Here is a 22,800-nt window from a genome sequence, read left to right as displayed (position 1 = left end):
GGAGCCTTCCTGTAACCAGTGCCCCCTTTATTTAAACATTTCATCATAGCACCATGGCTAATAAGTATTGGCATTCTCAACCAAGCCACTGTGTTCCCATCCTGGAAGCTGAGTGGCCTTGGATGTCTGAAGCCATTCTGCTTTCTGCACTTCAGCTTTGTCCTCTGCTAGAATGCTTTCTGCTTCCTTCTGGCTGACATGAGAATGAAATTAATAAACACATATAAAAGTACTTTACAGAGAGTAGGAGTCACACACGTCACTGGCAGCACTGGCTTCCATGCATAGGTTCTTTTCCCCCTTAGTACTATCGTCCTGGTTTTGCTGTTAACATGGCATGTTATAAAACAGAAGTTCATGTTGCATGGCTAACAGGCATCTTGCCCATTCACACATTATGCTGGAACTGGCACACTCTGTGAGGAAAGAGACCATGCCCTGTGCAGTATCCGCATCACTGAGTCAGTGGGAAGGCCCAGTCTTCAGGCCTGCTGATAGAGACATTGTCCTAACTTTAAAGTCTGCACCAAAGATGCTCTCAGAATTCTCTATGTCATCATGGAATCCTATTCCAAGGCCCCTGTGGGAAGGATTTTCAACTGTAGCCCAGTTCGTTAATCCTAAATGAGATGAAATAGGTGTGTGCACAGTTTTAACATCTGTTTGACTCATTGAAAGGGTAAGCGGCGAATCGAAAGATCTGGGGTCACAGGTGAGGAGTGAAGGCCTCTGTGGTATGCAGAAGGATGCAGTACTGACCTAGGCCAGGTTGCTTATTCACATCTGTCAAATTCCTTCTGGCAAATGTTGGTAGCACCCAATAGCAACAGCCTAGGTGCCATGTCACAAACGTGGTATTTTATGTGCTGAAACTGTGCCCCTACCCCACTGCCAAAATCACATGTTGAAGTACTCATATATTTGGAGACAGGATGATTCGGGTGAGCTCTATTCTGCTAAGACCCCTGTTCAAAGAGGAAGTCAGTTGAAAACTTACATAGAAGGGAAAAGCCTAGTGAAGCCTGGGAGGACCCAACTGAGGCCTAGGAGCACCCTAGAGAGGCCTGTGGAACCCTAGTGAGGACTGGGGAACCTTAGTGAGTCCTGGGGGGATCCTAGTAAGGGCTGAGAATATCCTAGTAAGGCCTGGGGACCCCAATGAGAGCCATTTACAAGCTTAGGACAGAGGCCCCCGAATTTGCTACCTGGTGACTCCTTTATCTTGGACTTCTAACCTCAAGGATGGTGAAAAATAAATTTCTACGTAGGCCATGCCATCTACTGTGCCATGTTCGGGAACCCTGGCACACTAACTCGTCCCTGAAGATCAGCAGCTGCTGTGCAGGGCTGGCTCCGTCACCACTCGGTCAGCTCTGTGCCTCCAGCTGTCCCTACCACACTTAGTAGGAAAAGCCTACTGGGACATCTGTGTTTCTAGAAACAGACTGAGACGTCCCCAGACAGAACCTGTGTCTTGGCTCTTGTTCCTGTGCTTTGCTGCCTGAGTTTGTCAGCTACTTAGAAAAACTCACAGTCACTGGATTCTAGGAGAGGTTGATTCTAAGGGTTCAGGCCTCTGACTCTATTGACACAAATGCTGAAGGTGCTTTAGCAGTAATGTATTTCAGAATCGATAGGCAGATACCAGCTACTTCTGAAAGCTTATGCGGAGAGTCCAATCAATTCCTGGCAACCTTGGATGTCTTAGCATCCATTATAGATGACCTCTGAGCAAGTGCAGAGCACTTTGCCCTGCTCACTTGCTGTGCAGTGGTGGCTGACTTCTTCTGTATCTTAGTTCCTGAAGATGTTTGTTGGAATATTGAGTCTTGGCTGTGCCTGGAGCCTGTAGACTGAGCAACCTGCATCACAGGCTGGGTCCTACTGTAGAACTGGGTTGGGAAAGTACACATGGACCACAGAAGTCATGGAAACCAGAGGGGGACCTGCTTTTTTACAAATGATCTTACTCCTCCTTTTATTTTGATTTTTGCAGCCCTCCATTTCTCAATACAACTAGGCTTCTTGTATTGCTTCATTTATGCTGCCAGAGTCAGAAAATGAAAATAGAAAACACACAGTTAAGTTCAAATGAAAAGCAAAACAACAATAATAATAGGTAGGTGTGATGGCACATACCTTTAAGCCCAGTACTCAGGAAGAAGAGGCAGGTGGCTCTCTTGAGAGTTCCCTGCAAGCCAGGGCTACATAGTGGGACAATATCTGAAAAAAATAAAAATAATAAAAAATAAAATTCAACTAATAAGTAATTGCTTTAGAATAAGAATGGAGCAAGCGTGGCTATACTTATACAGAAAATAATCATTAAGCTTAATTCAAACTTGAGTGTCTTATTTTTAGTCTTGGTCCATTTTTATATTTCTTGGATATGTATGTTTATAGATGGATAGATAGATAGATAGATAGACAGACAGATAGACAGACAGACAGGTAGGTAGTAGGTATGTGGTAGGTAGGTAGGTAGGCAGGTAACCATCACCTTCAAAGACTTGCTTGCCTTTCTACCCCTCAAACCCAGGGCTCATCTTCTCTGAGGAGATTATAAATGTTTCTCCTGTCTCCTGTATTTAAGTTTATGTATCTCTTTTACTATTGTGGGTTATCTTACTTTATACTTATACAGAGAGTCCAATCAATTCCTGGCAACCTTGGATGTCTTAGCATCCATTATAGATGATCTTTGTGCTAGTGCAAATACATGTTCATATGAGAGAGAGAGAGAGAGAGAGAGAGAGAGAGAGAGAGAGAGAGAGAGAGAGAGAGAGAGAGAGAGAGAGAGAGAGAGGGAGGGAGGGAGGGAGCCCAACATCCACATAGTGGCTCACAAACATCCGTGACTCCAGTTCCAGGGGATCCCATGCCCTCTTCTGACCTTCTCATACAAATATGCAGGCAAAGCACTCATACACATAAAATAAAACAGAATAAAGAAATCTAAGAAAGAAAGAAAGAAAGAAGACAAACAAAAACTTACTTCTACAAAGCTTTCCCAAACCCTTTTTATAATTGTCTTTTGTAGGTTTTGTTGATTTGGTTTTGGAGGTGGGGAGGTTGTTGTTGTTATGGTTGTGTTTTTTTCTTCCTTCCTTCCTTCTTTCCTTCCTTCTTTCCTTCCTTTCTTTCTTTTTCTTTTTTGAGACAAGGTCTCACTCACTATATAGCCCTATCTTGTCTGGAGCTATCTATGTAGCTGGCTTCAAACTTTCAGAGATTCCTTGCCTCTGCCTCCCAGTTGCTAGAATCAACCACACTCTGCATGTGGTTTTATTCCCAGTAGCCCCCTCCATTTTACAGCAGTTTTAGATCTTAGCAAAATCGAACAAAAGTAATATTCCCACATACTCCCTGTCTCCCCCGCCCAGCATATCCCCCACAATAAAACCCAAATTTTAAATTAATAATTCTTTTTCAAACCATCCCCTTGGTGGTGTTATTACTCAGAAGAGAGAGAAGAATTATTAAAGATCATGATTCTTAAAGATGCTTACATGACAGTTTTCTTCAGTGAGTGCCTGACATTTATACTATGGCATTTTCTTGCCAGTATAGTGTGGTTATTAAAAATCAAATTAACTCTACTATAGGTCAAAGGAGTAGCTTGCAGGCCAAGAGCAGCTGATACCCAACTGAATTAATGTTCCAGGATTTAAAGCATCTAGGGCAGCTGGAGGCTTCCTTACATGGAAGCAGGACCATACCTGCTTCCTTCAGGGTGAGCCCCACTGAGCTTACAAAGAAGCAGAGATCTATCTGCCTAAAAAAAGGACAGCACAGCGGTAGATCTGAGGTTACAGAAGTGGTGGTTGCATCAGCCCATACCACACCAGTTGCATAGAGCCTCAGTCAGCAGACCTAATTTTAGGAGGTGCAAGACAGAAATACAGTTGAGAGGAATGAACTAAAAATAAGTCCCCTCTATTCCTTGCAGTTCACATCCTCAGAGAGTCTGAATGCGCTTAAGCAAATGAGGTCCTTGTTGTGGTTGGCATGATGACCTCATGGGGAACAGTGGGACCCACGGCCTGTTATGAGGCACTGCAGCTGTGATTTTCCACTTCTGTCCTATAGAAGTGCTGACATCCAGTTAACCCCATGTAACTGTATTTTCAGGAGGGTTTGAAAGTGGCTCTGTTTTGTTAAAAAAAAAAAAATCAAGGAGCAGCATGAATAAGAGCATGTTGTGTGAGGCATACCTCCGGAGTACCAATGTTGTGCCTGGTTCATGAGCACCTCCTCCCCCGAAAGACCACCAGGAGCTGAAACTGATGCAAGCACAAGAGGATCTTTATTCTCAGGTCAAGCCGGGCCCCCGACCGTCATCAATGCAGTGGTTCCAGGAGGAGCTCACTGGGCTCTGGCTTGAGGTTAATTTATAGGTCCTTTTCCTTCCCAGCATGCCCAAATCAGGGGAGTTCCAGCCTGGCAAGTGTCCTTTGGTTAAGATACAAAAAGGGATATTGTGTTTTAAAATGATTGGTTATGAGAAGGCACCAAAACCATAAACGGTTCTGGTTTTCTTTGTTCTCCTTGGTCTTGGGTTTTGGTTGGAATATCCTGTCCTGTGCTGATTGGCTTTTGCTAGGGCAGAAGGGCAATTTGCACATTCTGTGGTATTTAGTTCTTCTGGTCTCTCACCCACAGGCCTCTTCTGCTATTATCATGACAAACAAGTATTTATTTTTTTACAAGTATTTATTTTTATATTTAATTCACACTGTACTACTTTAAAGACCAAGTTTGACTTCAGCGAATTTTTAGAGTTTAACATGTATGAGGCATTGTGCTTAGTACTGAAAGGGTGGATTTGGACATCACTTCTCTCTTAAGGGACATACTGGAGGGACAGTTGCATGTCAAGATGGGTAAGGTATCCAAGCACTGGCTTCAGGTTGTGAGTAGAATGTTGGCCCAGATATCCTTCTCTGATGTTGGAATGGTCAAGGACTGCTTGGGGTCAGGGAAGCCCAGTGACCTGTGTTGGTGACAGGTAGGATAAAAAGTCTTCCCATTTTTCTACCACTTCTCAGCAAAGCTGCTGTGCTAAGGAATGGTGGGTGATGAGTGTGTGTGTGTGTGTGTGTGTGTGTGTGAGAGAGAGAGAGAGAGAGAGAGAGAGAGAGAGAGAGAGAGAGAGAGAGAGAGACAGAGACAGAGACAGACAGAGACAGAGACAGAGAGACAGAGACAGAGACAGAGAGACAGAGACAGAGACAGAGAGACAGACAGACAGAGAGAGACAGACAGACAGAGACAGAGACAGAGGCAGAGAAAGAGACTGACAGAAAGAGACAGAGAGAGACAAAGAGTACGTATATGAGTGTGTGTAGAGTATATGTGAGTGTATGTATCAGTGTGTATAGGAGAGTGTGTAAGTGTATGTATGTGTGAGACAGTATATGAGTGTATGTGAGTGGGTATCTGAGTGTATGTATGAGTAAGTGTGAGTGTAGGTATATATATATATGAATGTGTGTACATGAGTGTGTGTGTGTGTCTGTGCTGTTGCCTTAGTTTTGGCAGCAGATGTATCAAATAAGCAGTGAAGACGTGAGACCCACTGACGTTGCAAAATTCTTCAGCAGGCTCCTGTGGGCCACAGTGGGTCATCTGACCAAACCTCTTTTCGCCTCAGGCTCAGGAAACCCAGCTGCTCCTGCCTCGCTGGACCAGACTCCTTAAGAGTGTGGCTACTGTGATAAACACTCTTGAGGAGAGAACTGTTCATTCCAACCCTTGAGTGTGTTCCTCAGGAAAGCCTGCCAGCTGGGCCTGGGAATGGATTGGGTTTCAGTAGGAAGCTGCAGGGGCAGAGGGAACACATGAGAACGGTTCCAGGAACCAGGCACTTGGCAAGTGCGGCTGATGTATTGAAGGTTAGTGGTGGCATGCTCCGTGGTCACATTCTGGAAGCCCCTAACCACTGTGCTAGTGAAGATTTATCCTAATCCTATGTGTAGGTCATGTTAAGCTTGAGAAAAATATAGGGGAAATTTCATGAATACTTAACTAGAGAGGAAGAGACCCTCTAGGGGTCCATGACATCAGACACCCCACTTCCATCCACACTCCTGAAAGGAGATCTGCTCCCATCGCTAAGAGTGCAGCCCGGTCTAAGTAGTCAAAGCAAGAAGGAAAAAGACTATGAACATGAGAGAACTGCAAAGAAGGAAGGAAGGAAGGAAGGAAGGAAAGAAGGAAGGAAGGAAAGAAAGAAGGAAAGATGGAAGGAAGGAAAGAAGGAAGGCAGGAAGGAACTGGTGGTCTTTGTGGGAAGGAGAGGTGATGGAAGTAAACTATGAGGTTTTGTTTTGAGTCTGGTTGACTTGAAGGATACCCCAGGGTTCATATACATGTGAAGTAACAGTGGCACAGAAGTTGTATGTGTATCTATATGTGTTCATGCATACACACGTATGAAGTGGTGGGAAGGGCCTGGCATAGCCGATGAAGGGGAGTGATGTCATTCCAGCGCTCCATGGCATACGCGGGTGCCTAGGGCTTATGATTTTCCAGTGGCTTACTCTTCTCAGAACATGTAGTCTTGGCTTCTGAGAGCACATGTGGACAAACTGCAGTTAGACAACTAGATCTGTGCTAACGGTGAGGGTGGCAGGAGGGCCACCCCTTTCTCTTCAGGAAAATGCCAGGTGTGGTTGCTCTGAATGTTGACTCTTCCTTGTATTATAGGTGCTTTAAGGCCATGAAGTGATAACGAGTCAGAGAGACCCAGGAATATCCAACCAAGGTGTCAGTGGGGCCAGGAAGAGCCTGGCTGTTCCATGACATAGGGTCTCAAATATGTGACAATGACTGAGAGTAAAATCATACAGAAAGTGGGCAGGTAGAACAGAGCAGCAGTGTACGTGAGTGTGATCTGAGTGTGCTCATGTGGTAGCTCTTTGGGAGCACTATTGGGAATAAAGGAGGTGATATCTATTAGGATGTGTGGAGTTAAAAATCTAAATAATATGCCAACACTGTTACTTTTTGAATTCTCTTTTACACGTGTGTGTGTGTGTGTTGCCTCTATTATGCAGAGTGCAGTCAGTGGAGCCTTCACCATTGTGCCATCTCTCTTTTATCTTTGTATCCCACCCTCCTTCCATCATGGTCTTTGGCGGCCTCTGACCTTTCTTCTTATTTCCCCATTCTTCCCCAGTTGCTGGGCACCATCCCATATTATCGTCCCCCGCTGAAGAATGTTCCAGTAGTTCCCACTCGTTTCTGCCACTCTAGTTCCTTTGTGTCTCTATAAATTTAAGACTCACACGCCAATGCCTATTTTTAAGTCTTACTGGGCTTTGACAGGAATTGCCCTGAATCTTTACATTGACCCATTCTCGTTACTACATTGTGTCCTCCGGCGGACACAGTGTGCATCTTTATTGATTTAGATCTTCTTCCTCCCATCAGAATTCTATGGTTTGTAGACCCATACCTGGAGCACAGTTGTTGGATTATAGGTATTTCTTTTATACTTGGAAGTGTTTTAAAAGTGGTTTCTAGTTGTTCATGCCCAGGTGACAGAGTCGGTCCATGTGCTGACCCTGTAAAGTATGGCTTTGCTGACTCACTTCTAGCCCCAGGTATGGTCTGCGTAGACAGTTGTGCAGCCAGAGAACAGGTAGGTAGCTTAGCTGCTCCTTGCTCTCTCTTACTTTATTGTTCTTGCTAGGATAGCGAATGCGAATGCGGTGTTAAATAAATGAGAGGGAAGAGCCTAGCTTTGTTCCCCACAGCAGGAAGCTACTTCCCCACTGAGTCTGTTGTTGGCCAGTGGGGATGAAGCTCCCTTCCATTCTGTTTGAAGCAGAGCTCTTATCATGAAAGGGCTTTGGATTTTGTTGAGTTTTGATGCCTTTTCTTAAGCAATTGGTGTGATCGGATGATTTTTCTTCATCTTTACACTGTGTTAATATGATGGTTTTGTTTGATTGACTGGCAATGTACACACACACAGCATGTGTGTGTGTGTATGTATGTGTGTGTGTATGTGTGTGTTGACTGTTATGCAGAGTGCAGCCAGTGGAGCCTTTTCCATTATTCCATCTCTCTTGTATCTTTCACTTGACCATGATTTTTCTCTGCTACACTTTTATTTTGTTTATATATTTCAAATTTTATACAGTAAGATTGACTTTCACAGGGGAAGGTAACAGCTCTGTGATAACAGCACACATACAGATATGAGACAGAGGGAGAGGGAGGGAGGGAAGAGAAAAGAAATAAAAAAGGAAAGGACATAACTGCTCCTAGGTGCAGTGGAAGAGAACATTTATTGTAGATAAAAGGGAGAGCATAGCCAGAGGTAGACACATCTGGGAGAGTCCAGAGTGGACATGACCCTGGGCCATGTGAGGAGAAAGGGAGAAAGGCAGAGCCAGATAAAAAGGCGAAAGGATAAATGAAAGGGCCAGGGAACAAAAACGGTTGGATTGTATAGGAAGGGCACCTGGAGGGAGGGAAGCCCAGCCTAATACCTGTTTTGGAGACTGTTAGTATAGGGGGCCGGGTATGTGGGCCCGGAGGACCCAATAACAGGTAGGGTTACCTCATGAGGGATGGTGGGAGAACCTAGGGGCCAGAGCTGCTTTGATATATTAAGTAGGAACCTCACACATTTGCCCCAGGTTTGAGACCTAATATATATGTAATATTTTATGTATTTATTTATTTATTATATTTATTTATTTTATATTTATTTATTATATATATTATATATATATATATCCTCTATCAACTTCGGACTTAAGGGAAAAAAATCTGCCTTCTGTTGTGTGGGTATACTTGAGATCGGGATTGTATGGGTGCATTTGTCTTGTTTTAGGCCAGCGTCTGCACCACATGTAACTCATACCAGATCTCTATTCTATTAAGTTGCTCCAAGTCAGTGCCTGTCTCAGACTGTGTCTCCCTTCTCCTGGAGTTTGAGGCTCTCTTTGTTTTTTTTCCAGAGGCAAAGAAGAGAGTAAACATATTCTTTCTTTGTCACTGGGAACCATTAGGCTTTTCTCAAGCTCCCTTGCTCAGGACAGGCCCACTCTTTTCTAGTTTGAACTGGCTGTTCCAGAGGCTGACACAGCTGTCATCTGAGACCTTTTTTGATCTCTGGCTTTATTCTGGGAATCACCAGCTTTAAAACAGGAAAAGGTAGGAGTCTGTTGGAAACTATTAGAGGGTGCAGATATTAATAGCCAACATCTATTGAGTAATTACTAAGTGCCAGGCACTGTTTTGAAAATCATTGCACAGATTATTTCATCAAATCCTTGCCACAGAGTATGTGGTGGTTGGTATTATTTTTATATTTAATAAAAAAAATGATAAGAAGATACCAGATAATAAGATATTAGATTATATGAGGTTTATTAAATGAGCATGGAGAGAGAAGGAAAGGGAGACGGGTACCCCAGAGAGAGAGAGACAGAGACAGAGACACAGAGACACAGAGACACAGAGACACAGAGAGACATAGAAAGACACAGAGAGACACAGAGAGACACAGAGACAGAGACAGAGACAGAAGAAGCGGGGCTTAGATAGGGCAGGGGGTAAGAGAGGGAGGAGAGAAAGTGCCACAAGGAGGGTCTGTCCTTTTATATAGCCCTGGGCAGGGCCACAGGCCCCTGGCAGGGAGGCAGTGACATCACAGGTAGACAGACTGAAGTCGAATTCTAACAATTATTCTCTCTCCAAGTTTGCAGGTAAGAAAACAGAGACTTGGAAGAAGTTAGATAAGTTGTCAAAGTTATATTGCTAATGCATGGTAGATTTGGATCCCTTTCAGGATAATGAGATTTTAACACAGTGGGTTACAAAAAAAGAAAAAAGAAACATGAATTGTAGTAAAAGGTCATAAGGAAAAGGGAAGGCTGACAGTTAATTAAAGCCAAGAGAGGATGCTCTGGGTGCCAGATCAGGAAGGGAGGGCCGCCATGCTACCTTGGCAGAACCCCAAGACTGAAGTGAGAGGTGTGGGGGGCCAGCAAAATTATGGACCAGAGCCCTCGTGATCTCTAGTGTGGCCTAGGGAAGGTTCTGGAGTGGAGAAGAAGCATGCTGGTTTGGGGGCAAATCTGGGAGGACCCAATCCATGCCCTGACCTAGACACTTCTTTTGGGTCCATGCAGAGAAAAAGTGATTGAGTTGGCTTGGGGCCAAAATCTATGTACATTAGCAGGATACTTTGGAATGATCTTTAACTTCCTAGAAATTTTGCCACTCCCTGCCCCCTTGGTCATTTTTTTTTCTCCTACTTCTGACTGTTTACTGGTGAGCGATATCCATAGACCCTACCGTTGCCCAGGCTAAGGGCCATGTGGCCACTGCAACTTACCTCCAACCAGCAAGGAGAGGCATGAGAAGAGAGCTAGAAAGAGGCAGCCCAGCAAGGCTGGCACATGAGAGCTGAGGGTTACCTGACAAGGGCGTGTCAGTTGCCACAGGTAACTTACAGCACAGCAGCGTGTTGGCCATCTGCAGGCCCAGCATAGGGTTACTTTGCACTCTCACAACCCTCCCAGTGGAGGCATTTGATGCACTCACCAGGCTGTTCTGGAGCCAGTGTTAAGGCCTGCTGTCCTTCCTGGTAATGCTGGAGTAGAGCCCCAGCGCTTAGCTCCCACTTAACTCCGCTGGCTCCGACCTCCTGACTCTCTGCCCTCCCTCCCTGCACCTTTCCTTTCCCCTATAATGCCTCCTCTCTTTCCCCTCCTTCCTGCTCTCGTTCTCACATTACTTGTGAAGCAACATCCACCCCCTGATCCCAGGCCAGAGGGCAAATGTCCCAACTGTAGCCTCCTTGCATTTCTTGGGTGACATCATTACAGAAGGGAAGGGCTGAGCATCTTAGGATTAAGAGAGGCTGGCCTCTCTGGGCTTATCTCTCCAAAAGTTCGATGCTTCTAGGAAGTAGAGCCTGTTTCATGTCTGGGCCTCACCCAAAAACTGAACCTTGTACCCACAATCACACACTGTACTGCCATTACAACTTGTTCAAAGGCCCCTGAAATGAGTTGAGACACACAGAGGCCTCAAGATAATGAGCAGAATCCATGTGCAGAGAGAGGGAGCCAGGTCTCTGTAGAAACTGTTAGTTGACATTGGAAGAGAAAGGAGCCACAAGTAGCCTCGAACTTCAGATTAGGATGAGGGAGAAACACCCCTACCAGGAGAAATGTTGGAACGGGGAGCCAGGGTTGAGGACCACAGAGTTATTACAAATTAATCAGGAGCCATGTTTCTCTTTGGCAATATTTGTGAGATGAAGTCCTGGGGGGAGGGGAGACATACCAGTGCGGTCTATCAGGCTAATGGGGGAGGAGGGGTTGAGCTGTCTGTGACTATGCAGTGCTGGAAACCAAATTGTCTCAGGCCACCTTTTGTGTCCACTGTAGCCTGCCAATGCCCCTCCCCTATGTCTTTGAAGGATGCCCTGGCTTACGGTTTTCTTGTCATGAAACTGTTGCCACTTTGGAATGTGGCATCTGGGGTGACCTCACCTGTGTTCTAAAGCCATGGTCACTCATGTTTGGCTCCAGAAAGAAAAAAAAAAACTCTTATTCTCTTTGAGAGGTGATCTGGTTTTACACTGACATACTTTGTGTCTAAAAGAAAGAGGCGATAAGAAAGAGTGCCTGCTTTAGACGTGCTGCTCAAAGCACAGAGTGTTCATTTGCTTCTCCCACACTGCGCTCGACTCTGAGCCCAGGGAAGTATGGTTCGCTTTCTTAATACTCATTAAATTATTCTTCCAGAGCCAACATATGTTTTTTAAACCAAATTTTCTCATAATTTAAATTTTACTCTTAAATCCCAGGAATATTGATGTCATTGAAAAGGAGAGTGATTTCCAACTGAATTTGTATTTCTAAGGGCAAAACAACAGCAAACAAAACAAACAACATAAATAAATAAATAAATAAATCAGCCTAGGGCTATGTATTAGCCACTGTTCTGTTGCTGTGAAGAGACTGTGACCAAGACAACTTTTATGAAAGAAAGTATTTAATTGGGGCTGGCTTACAGTTTCAGAGGTTTAGTTCATTGTCATCGGGGTGGAGAGCACGGTGACATACCTGCAGGCAGACACTGGAAAGGTAGCTGAGAGCTACACCCTCATCTATAGACAGAGAGCAGGACCTGGCATGAGCTTTTGAAACCTCAAAGTCCCCCACTCTCCAGTGACACATTTCCTCCAACAAGGTCACACCTCCTAATCCTTCTAATCCTTTCAAATGGTGCCACTCCCTGGTGACTAAGCCTTCAAATACATGAGCCCATGGGAGCCATTCATGTTCAAAGCCCCACAGATATAAGTGAGAGCACACTGTGAGGAATCGAGCCAGCTGTTTTCTCCCACGCTTGCACTCTTTCTGAGAACAGACAGGCTGGGGTCTGCAGAGTCAGTACCATGGCTTTGGGTTGTACAAAGATTATTACAAAAAAAGACTACAGCTAAACAAACAAACAAACAAAAAACCTGTATTCTCTGGTAACAGAAAAAAAAAAAGAAACATAATTTCTGCACTCAATAATGAGAGGATCTCGAGAATTTTAATTCCAAATTTAATCCTAAATCCATTCAGTAGGAAAACATTTGAAAAGTAGGAAGAGGCACGTTGGGGCTGCAAAGAGTAGCAAAAAGCAACTGGAGAAAGATTTGATGTGTACAGACAGACAGCAGTCCAGCTGCTCCTGAGCCACAAGTTCAAAAGGCCATTAGCCATGCAAAGAGACTGGATTTCCTACAAAAACATAGGCCACTCTCACTGATGAATGAATTTATAAATAGTTCACCGAACTTGAGGGTAAAGAGAAAACACCTCAGTTGCTAATGAAATGTGTAAACTAATGTTTGTTGTGACTTCGTTTATGAATACTGCTGCTGCTGCTGCTGCTGCTGCTGCTGCTGCCGCCACTGTTGCTACCACTTATGAGTAACCGTGGGAGCCCAGGCAGGGCCATGAGTGTTTTATTTTACATGAGATGGAAAGCCATTGCACATATGAGTGGAGTGACATGATCTGGGTGGCAGGTGCTCTGTTGAAGGTAGGACACCGCTCTACGAGCATAGAGCCTTCCGGCATCCCGAGGCTCCTTGGAAGAGTGCCAATAGACAAGTATAAAAAGACCAAAGAGACAGCTCAAGTCAGGGCGTGGAGCTAAGCTCTTTGGTGAAATGGGAAATCTAGGCTGGTCTCTAAGGGCCTTGTGCTACAAGGGATTTTAAGCTGGATCCCAAAGAGCGATTGGGAGACAGAAAAGACTTTTATGGAGGAGAGTGCTAAGTGGCATGCCCCTTGCAAAGGTCACGATGGCTGCTGTACGGAGGAGGACAGGCCAGCAAGCATGAGAGCTTGCCTTATGACACAGCCCCAGGAGGACAAACAGGAGTTCGTGAAGAAATAGGACAGGGAAAAAGTGCCCCATCTAGTCAGCAGAGTTGCATCAGTGCATGAGATAACCTTTTATGGGGTAAGAAGTAGGCCGGGCCTCACCTGTATCCTGCAGCACCAGCAAAACAGGCTGCTCATCCGGCGTCTCCGAGTGAGAAGCGCTCATGTACGCTTGTGCGCATGTGTCCCTGCCGCCTTGGTATGGATATCCGGCTTTTGCTGACGTCAGACAGGCCATTGATCCTGCTCGTGAATTTGAATTGCGATTTGGATTTCTAAAAATGAAACATAAAACCGTGTGATGGCAAAACGCCTTGTTCTTAAACAGCATGACTTATGTACCATTTGGATCGCAGGGAACATTGTGTCAGGCCTGATGGGAAAAGAGTGGGTCGCTCCCCCAGCCCCCACCCCCACCCCGCGAGGCTATTTCAGTCTCTCTCCTGGATGGAAGGTTCCCCGTGTTCTTCTACACAAAGAGGGCAGCAGCAGGTGGGAGACGGTGCTGCTATTCTAGCTGTCTTTGTGACCCAGCCTTGGCAAGGAACTACCGAAGCTGCGGAGACCTGTCTGCCCACAAGGCTGAGGATACTGGGGTAGCCTAGGGCCCATGTGCAGGGCCATGGGCGGGGGTCGGGGGTGGGGTGAGTGGGGGGCGGGGAGACCTGTGCGCTCCTTTTCAGTTTAACAGTCATAAAGAAAAAGAATGAAATCTGACATCTGCAGGAAAGTGAGGAGCTGGACTCATTGTGTTAAGAGGGATGGGGGCAAAGTCAGGAACACAAGCACTGCATGATTTCGTTCAGACGCGGAACCTAGATTTAAATGTGTATGTGAGGGTGGGTCATGAAACTACTAATGACTTCATCAGAAGGAAGTAGAAACTTAGGGGGGTGGGGATAGGGAAAAAAGAAAGTTAATGAAATACCTGTGACCTGCAAGCAGAAAGGAGGCTATGTGGGAAACCGGTGAGAGAAGTTAGGAAGACAGGGAAGAGAAACAGCAGATGGGATGAATAAGAACAAAATAAAGGTGGACACGCCGTAATTAAAGCTGTTGCTTTATATGCTGGCTTCAAAAAACCAATGCATGAAATTATTGGGTTTAGATAATCTTTGAAAAATTACCTGGCTTGGTTTGGGTCAACCAGTGACACTTTTTCCTCCTTCATACATGAATAGATTTTATTTTTGATCAAATTCATCCCTTACTCTCCGCCTTCAGGTTTTCTCTGGTTTGTCCCACCCCATTTTCCTTCCAGGTTTATGTCCTTCTACCTTCAATAGATGACAGACAGACAGACAGACAGATGATAGATAGATAGATAGATAGATAGATAGATAGATAGATAGATAAACAGACAGATCTATTGAGTCCAGTTAGTTTAACCCAAATGCAGATGAGTGTAGGGGTGCCCTTTATAGCTTGTGATCTACCCCCATTGCTAAGAAGTCGGACTTCTTCCCTCTGGTAGCCTTTGAAAACCTGTAGCTTCTCAAGGAGGAGTGGAGCCTTTTGAGCACCGCACCAAGGGATGCCAGGATATTGAGCAGCTTGATCTAGAAAAAGTCTCATGTAGCATCCACATTGTTGCGAGCTCATGAGTGCAGCTGCCTATCACATCTGGAATAGAGCGTGACTGCGGTCCTCTGGGAGCTCAGCCTCTTATGATCTCTCCAACTCCCTGTGAGACATCCCCTGAGCCTTGAGAGGAAAGAGCGTGACATCGGCACCTCCTTTAGGAATGAGCATTTTACTGACACTGACTCGGACTTGGCTGCACTTTGATCTCTTGTGGTTTCCTCAGCAAACTTCCCTCCACTGCAAAAAGAAGCTTCTCAGGGCTGAAGAGATGGTTCAATGGTTAAGAGCACTGACTACACCTCCAGGGGATCTGCATTCAACTCTTAGCACCTAAGTAACCACTCACAGCTGTCTGTAACTACAGCTCTAGAGAATCTGACACTCTCTTCTGCCCCCTCAGGCACTAGGCACTTGCAGGCATAGACATAAAATACCCATGCACATAAGATAAAAGACACATAAATTCATACTCTTTATTATTATTATTATTATTATTATTATTATTATTATTATTATTTGTTTATTCACTTTACATCCTAGTTGTAGCCCCATCCGTCCTCTCCTCCCAGACCCACCCTCCCTTCCGTTCCCCCTCCCTCCCTCCCTTATTCCTCAGAAAAGGGGAGCCCTCTCCTTCCCATCCACCCCAGCTCATCAAGTCGCATCAGGACTGAGCATGTCCTTTTCCCCTGTGGCCTAGCAAGGCAGTCCTGCCAGGGAGAAGTGATCCAAAATCTGGGGGAAAAGTCGACATCAGAGAAAGCCCCTGCTCCCATTTCTAGAGGACCCTCGTGAATCCTGAGCTGCCTATCAGCTACATCTGTGCAGAGGGCCAGTCCATGCATGGTACTTGGTTGGTGCTTCAGTCTCAGCAGGTTTCTCTGGGCCCTGGTTAGTTGCTCTGTTGGTCTTCTTGTGGAGCTCCTGTCTCCTCCAGGTGCTTTCCTTCTTTCCCCCACTTTCCCACAAGACTCTCTATGCATTGCCCAATGTTTGGCTATGAGTCCTCAGCATCTGTTTCAAAGTGCTGCTGGATGGAGCCTCTCAGAGGATGACTCTGCTAGCATAGCTCCCCTGACTGCAAGCATAGCACAGTATTGTCAGTAGTGTCAGAAGTTGGCTTTCTTCCATGGGGTGGGTCTTGGGTTGGGCCAGGTCATGGCTGGACATTCCCTCAATCTCTGCTCTATCTTTATCTCTACACATCTTGTAGACAGGGTAAATTTTGGGTCAAAGCTTCTACCTCAAGACCCAGCTATATCACTCCTGAATATATGCCCAAGTGATGCTCCACCATACAACAAGGACACTTGCTCCACTATGTTCATGGCAGCTTTATTCATAATAGCCAGAATCTAGAAACAACCTAGATTTCCTTCAACCAAAATGGATAATGGAACTGCGGTACATTTACTCAATGGAATACTGCTCAGCTTATTAAAAACAAAGAAATCATGAAAATTGCAGGCAAATGGATGGAATTAGGAAAGATCATCCTGAGTTAACCCAGACCCAGAAAGACACACATGGTCTGTACTCACTTATAAGTGAGTTTTAGCCATATAGCACAGGATTAACATACTACAGTGCATAGACCCAAAGAAGATAAGTAACAAGGAGGACCCAAGGGACGATGCTTAAATCTCACTCAGAAGGGGAAATAGAATAGACAGAGGTAGATGTTGAAGAGAGGGAACAAAGTAGAAGAGGAAGCACAGAGAGATATGAAGATGGAGATCAGACCCGGGGAGACTGAGGCAGGAGGACAGAAGAGAAAAGAGAAACTGAGAGTTGGGGGCATCTCTGTGACAAGCTGGACATCTAAGTCAGGGTAGGCTCCGGAAGGATATGAGGGTGACTCTAGCAGAGATTCCTAGCAGCAGGGGCCATAGAGACTGAAGAAAACACCTTCTAACTAGACAAGACTCCTAGGAGAGGGAAGAGAACACCAAGCCACCACAGAAACTTTGACCTAAAATAAATTCATATTCTTTTTTTTTTTTTCTGATAAATCCATATACTTAAAAGAGCGGAGACCCATCAATGTTAGTGTCAACCTTTCTCACAGAAGCCTGTGTCACACGGAGGCCAGATGGCAAAGGGAAGCAAGGAGATACAATAGGGGACACATTTCAAAATTTTGATCTAGACTGTCACCCCTCCCCCAGCTAACAACTGCAGCTCTGGTGGTTCCTTTATCGGAGGAACAAAAGGACATGGGCAGCTTTTATAATGTAACCAAATCGGAACAGCCACCTCCACAACTTTACTCCTTCCCTTAGCTCTGTGTTGCTGTCATTTGATTTTGGTATTTCTAATCTTCTTATTGGCTTACCTCTGGCTTTCAGCCTCTTTATCCAAAGGGACAGGCTCATGTGCCTGTTTTTTTTTTCTATGGTTTCACTCTTTAGGTTCCTGGATTACTTCTTTTGAAGCTTACAGTAGCAAACCGAGTAAAGGAGGCCTTTGTGTGGAAGCTGACAGAGTTTTGCTTTCAGTCACGTTGCTAACAGAAAGGAACAAGAGAGGCCTTTGCAGTGATGTCACTGTGGGTATTTCAGACAATTTGCTTGTTTTCCTCAGGGAAAGTGTTCAAGGTTGCTTCCTCTCCGGTGCCTATGGTTTTAGTAAAATTGCCAGTGGTAGGATTGGCACAGAGAGAAACACCCAGTAGATATTTAGAAATCTTTCCTCCTGCTTCCTCATCATGTCACCATGGTAACAAGGATTGTTAGGGCTGTAGATTTTTTAAACTACTATAGTTGGAAGATTGACAAATATTGTAGCTTGAGTAGAAATGACTGTCTTTGTGTAACACAATCTTCCACATATGAATGAGTGTGTCCTTTTATCTAAAACACACTAAGTCTAAAGAGATATGTCTTTTTTTTTTTTTAAACAGAAGTTGGCAATTCTTCCCTGGCCTCGTTCACCCAGAGGAGGGTGGCAGGTGCCTTATAAATGGCAGGTACAGGAGAGCCCTCTAGTGGGAAAATTGCCCATGCAAATTCAGGAGCAGGGGAGCCAAGAGAGAAGGAATGGTTATAGATGTACTGAAGAGTGTGTTCATTCGCCAATCTGACATGTGAACATCACCAGGCACATGCTAAGGCACATGCTAAATAAGTAGTAAAGTTAAAATAATGATTTCAATGCATCATTCGTCATGGCCCTCACCTGAAACATCTGTAATGGGGAAAAAAATCAGAGAGTAGGGATGTCTTTGTACAATAAAAGAAGTTAAGGGGCTGGAGAGAGATGACTTAGTGGTTAAGAACATCATGTCATCTTCCAGAAGGCCCTGGTTCGATTCCCAGGATCCACATGGTTGTTCACAACCCTTTGTAACTTCTGTTCTAGAGGATATAGCACCCATTTCTGAGCCCTGAGGGCACCAGGCAAGCATGTGGTACATAAACATACATGCAGGCAAAACACTCAGACACATAAAAATAAAACAAAAACTAAATAAAGTTGAGTCTGGAGTGGGCGAGATGACCCTTCTCTGAGGAGTGGTGGGGAATGGGGACTTGTCACTAGCATGGGTGCTTCCCAAACTGAAGGTTACAGACCTTCTCCGTCCTCGAGACCAGCAACTGAATATGACTTCCATTGCTGTTTGTCTTGTACTTGGAGAATCTCAGAGCACTCCTTGCCCCATACCCCTAGCCACAATCCTTTCCTGAGATTGTAACATCACATTTATAAGAAGAGCTTTATCCTTTTTGCCTCGGGTCCTGATGCTCTTATTCATTCAGTTTTAAATGATTTTTATTTTAGTAGCTTATACAAAATATATCTGACTTGTACAGAAAAACCATATAGATTCAAGACAGGGTTTCTCTGTGTAGTCTCAGCTGCCCTTGGGTTTGCTCTGCCTCAAACTCAGAGATCTGCCTGCCTCTGCCTCCCAAATACTAGGATTAAAGGCATCTGCCACCATGCCAGGCCATATAGAATATTTTGAAACCATGTTGTGTAAGAAATAAGCCTGTTGTATGTGCATCTTAGATACATTTGAATGGTTTAGAACTGGGGGCCACGGTCCACAGCTGTGTCACTGACCATTCTCCATGAGCCTCTCCTAAAGGTTCACAAAGTGTGTTTCCAGGCAACAATAGTCAGACTTACGGAGTTTATGCCTTTCAAAGCTTGCTGAGGGTCTAATCCAAGCCAGAGTCACAGGTGGAAATGTGGATTCCTTAGCCCAGAACACAGTGTCTCCGATGCTACATAGCCCAGGAGTTTCTATCAGGCCATCTAATCTCTCCTTTTCTGCATTGGATTAGACACATTAGTTATAATCCCAGAACCACAGACTGTGTCAGTGTCTAATAAAGAAAAGAAATCTTGGAGCAATTTAACCAAGAGCAAGAGCAGAATTTGAATTCTCCATATCTCTTCCTGTGTCTTCTGTCTCTTTCCTGTCTATTATCTATCTGTTGTATGAGCCTGAATCTGTGCCTGCCTGAATGATTGTGTGTGTGTGTGCCCTTAACAAAGCCCCTTTGTTCTGTATTTATTGAAAAGCACAAAAGTATCACATGAGCAAGGAATGGGAGATACCTTACAGACACCTTTAGCAGGTTTTATAAGGACAAATGGGAGATACCTTACAGACACCTTTAGCAGGTTTTATAAGGACAAATCTTTATTTACTCCAACTGACCCGGCTAACAAACCAATGCTATTGAGCAATGGCCTTATGTTGCTTCCACTGTGTATGTTTATTGCATAAAGTTGCTTTCAACCTATTTGCAGTTTTCAGCATCTGCTGTGTTAGCACACATGACTACATGAGTTACGCATGGGCCAGGGGATATGGAAGAATACATAATTTAAGACTAGCTTAGGCAGTGACAGTTCTTTACATGGGAAACCCAAGGCCGATGAGGTTGCTTGTCATATTGTTCTTTTAAAGGCAAGTTAAACAAATAGGCCAAGCCCACAGTAGGATAGCGGTGACCTCAGGGTGTAATATTAAAATGGCTCAGGGTCAGCACAAGCTCCAGCCTCTCAGAATGTATGAGAGGGTTGTGTACTACTGAGTCACCCTGCTCTTCTGCCTAAAGCCAGGTCCCACATCTGGAACTACATGAGGCTTCACATCTTCCCAGATGCCTAGTTCGCTTGGTACCCATGGTCCTTTCTGGAGACTCTGTGGTCCCCCTGTGTGTGACAGTCAGTGGATACTTAGTCATAGACTGCTATAGAGGGGACCTGACTCCTGGCAGTACATGCCTATGTCCTTGGCACAAGTGTATGCTCAGTAGAGTTCACAGGGTGTTTTACATCTATTGGATCCAATTCAGTCATTCTTTCTGTCACTTAATCATTCACCTACCCAGTAAATAGAGTGTGTCACCACTAAGGTGCACTGTGAACCCTGACTCCTTACCATCGCCATTCTCTGACCCCCAGGAGCCCCATTGCTCTTGAGCTTCCTGGTGCTCTACTGTGCTCCAAGATCATATAAAGGTCACCATGCCTCCTACAGAACCAGCTCCCAGGGTCTGAAGCTGCTTCTTCAGCTAAGAAACACAATGGCCCACAATAGGCCCATTCATAATGAGCAGATCAGGGATGCAAAAAACGGAAGCCCGGGTGTGTGAAAAGGATCTGATTCAGGGCTCCTTAAGACCACCGGGACCTTATGCTCAAGTTGGGCACTATAGACCATCTTTAAAAAAAAAAAAAAAAAAAAAAAAGAATCCATTTCATGTCCCAGGGAGAGAGGTGTGGACATGACATAAGATTATAGACAATGGTGTTTTGTGCTTGACCTTGGGAATGGGGCAGGAAATGCAGAACTCCTGTAGGAGAGACATGCAGCTGATGGGGCATTTTGTTTCTCTGCAAACGCTCTGTTTGATTACAGCCAAATCCCAATTGCCTTGCAGATTAGCACGGATGCCCCCAGCTTAAGGAAGACAGAGCTGAAAGGTCGGAGTGCACTGTTGGCTGATATCCAGCAAGGAACACGCCTGCGAAAAATCACCCAGATCAATGACCGCAGTGCCCCACAAATTGAGAGTAAGTGAGCAGCTCAGGAGAGCCTGCCTGCCGGGAGCCCAGAGTCGGGGTGCCTAGAGCACAGGCAGACACACCACTGGCTGCTCTGCATTTGTGACCCATGCACTCTCAAACCACCTCAGACCTTCTTCAGGGACAGGCTGCCAGGCTACGAAGTCAGACCCTCCTTTCCAAAAGTCTGCAGGTGGTAGAGCCTGCAGAACAAAACAGCAACAAACCCCCTTCGTGATAAGTAGCAGTTTTAAATCATGTTAAAATACACATAACAGATTTCACAATCCTTAAATGTCCCATTGGGTGGCATCAGATATATTCACTATGCTCTTGCAATCATCCTTTCTCATTTGGTCAAGATTGCACAGAAGTTAATATGTTATAACCAGAACTATTTATCAATGTAAGATATTATTATGACTTCATATATTTCAAAATGGTGGCAATTCTCCAATATAGTCCTATAGGTGTCATCGTACCTCAATAACCTATAACTACATGTGTGAGCACATACAGACACATTTTAAAGAGTTATTTTTATTCTTTTCAATTATATATAGGTGTGTGTACATATGCACGTGCACCTGTGTGTGTGAGAGAGTGTGTATGTGTGCGTGTGCATGTGTGTATGCACGTGCACATGCACATGTGTGTGTAAGTGTGTGCATGTGCACATGTGCATGCATATGTGTATGTGAGAGTGTATATGTGCACACACATGTGAGTACAGGTGCCCGCAGAGGCCAGAGACACTGGGTCTGGAGACAGAGTTGCAGTAGGTTGTGAGCCTCTCACTGTAGGTGCTGGGAACTAAACTCAGTCTTCTGGAAGAGCAATGCGTGCTCTCCCTGCCTGAGCCATCCATCTCTCCAGTCCCAAAGGTAGACACATTCTATTTTTTTTTTTTAGATTTATTATATATATATGAGTACACTGTCTTTATGCACAGCAGAAGAGGGCACCAGATTATATTACAGGTGGTTGTGAGCCACCATATGGTTGCTGGGAATTGAACGCTGTGCTCTTAACCTCTGAGCCTTCCCTCCAGCCCAATAGACACATTCCTTTAAAGAAACCTTTCAACACTGATTATAATAAAGATCCATTCCTGATCAGACTCATTGTCTAATTAGTTAAGCTCGATTATCAGACTGACACATCTTATTGTCACAACTCCTGCCTAACCACACCAGTGAGTACTGGATCTAATATTCAGAGTAATCTGACCCCTCGCCCACCGGTGGGCACCGTGCCCCGACTGCATGTGTTAACCTTGGCTTGTGCCTTAGTTACTGTGATCAAAACACCATGACCAAGACAAGGGAGAGAAGAAAAGGGTTGCTTGGGCTTACGGTCCCAGAGGGATGAGAGTCCGTGATGGCAGAGCAGAGCCCTGGCAGGTGGAGCTGGGAGCCTAGATCTTAAGCCACTGTGAGGAAGCAGAGAGCAAACTAGAAATGGCCAGAGTTTTTAAACTCACAAAGCCTACCCCCACCTCATACGTCCTCCAAAAAGGCCATTCCTCTTAAACCTCTCTAAACGGTGCCATCAACTGGGGACCAAGTGTTCCCACACCTGAGACTGCAGGGGACATTTCACTCAAACCAGGAATTCTTGTCTAAGTTGAGCATCTTCTGGGTTTCTGGGCTTGGGAACCACCATATCTGGGAGGCAGGGGGGGCACTGATGCCACATGCCTGGACGCTCTAGTCTATAAATAAAAAACAGGAAGTTAAAAGGTCTGAGTGAGTCAAGCCTGGACCTTTTGCGG

At 45.0% G+C, this 22,800-nt stretch overlaps 1 protein-coding gene across 2 annotated transcripts in view; it reads left to right on the top strand.

Moving 5' to 3' along the window:
* WIPF3 (WAS/WASL interacting protein family member 3) overlaps positions 1 to 22,800 on the top strand; it is an 88,314-nt gene that overhangs the window by 41,781 nt on the left and 23,733 nt on the right. For both annotated transcript variants that reach the window (XM_084786818.1, XM_084786817.1), the window contains exon 3: positions 20,903 to 21,035. In XM_084786818.1, coding sequence (XP_084642944.1) covers positions 20,903 to 21,035 — 133 coding nt within the window. The remainder of the gene's footprint in view (positions 1 to 20,902; positions 21,036 to 22,800) is intronic.

Source organism: Acomys minous (genome assembly GCF_964271855.1).
Source record: "Acomys minous genome assembly, chromosome: 6".
NCBI classification, from domain to species: domain Eukaryota; kingdom Metazoa; phylum Chordata; class Mammalia; order Rodentia; family Muridae; genus Acomys; species Acomys minous.
The sequence above is the reverse complement of the archived record's forward strand: the minus strand, read 5'-3'. Positions and strand labels throughout refer to the sequence as shown.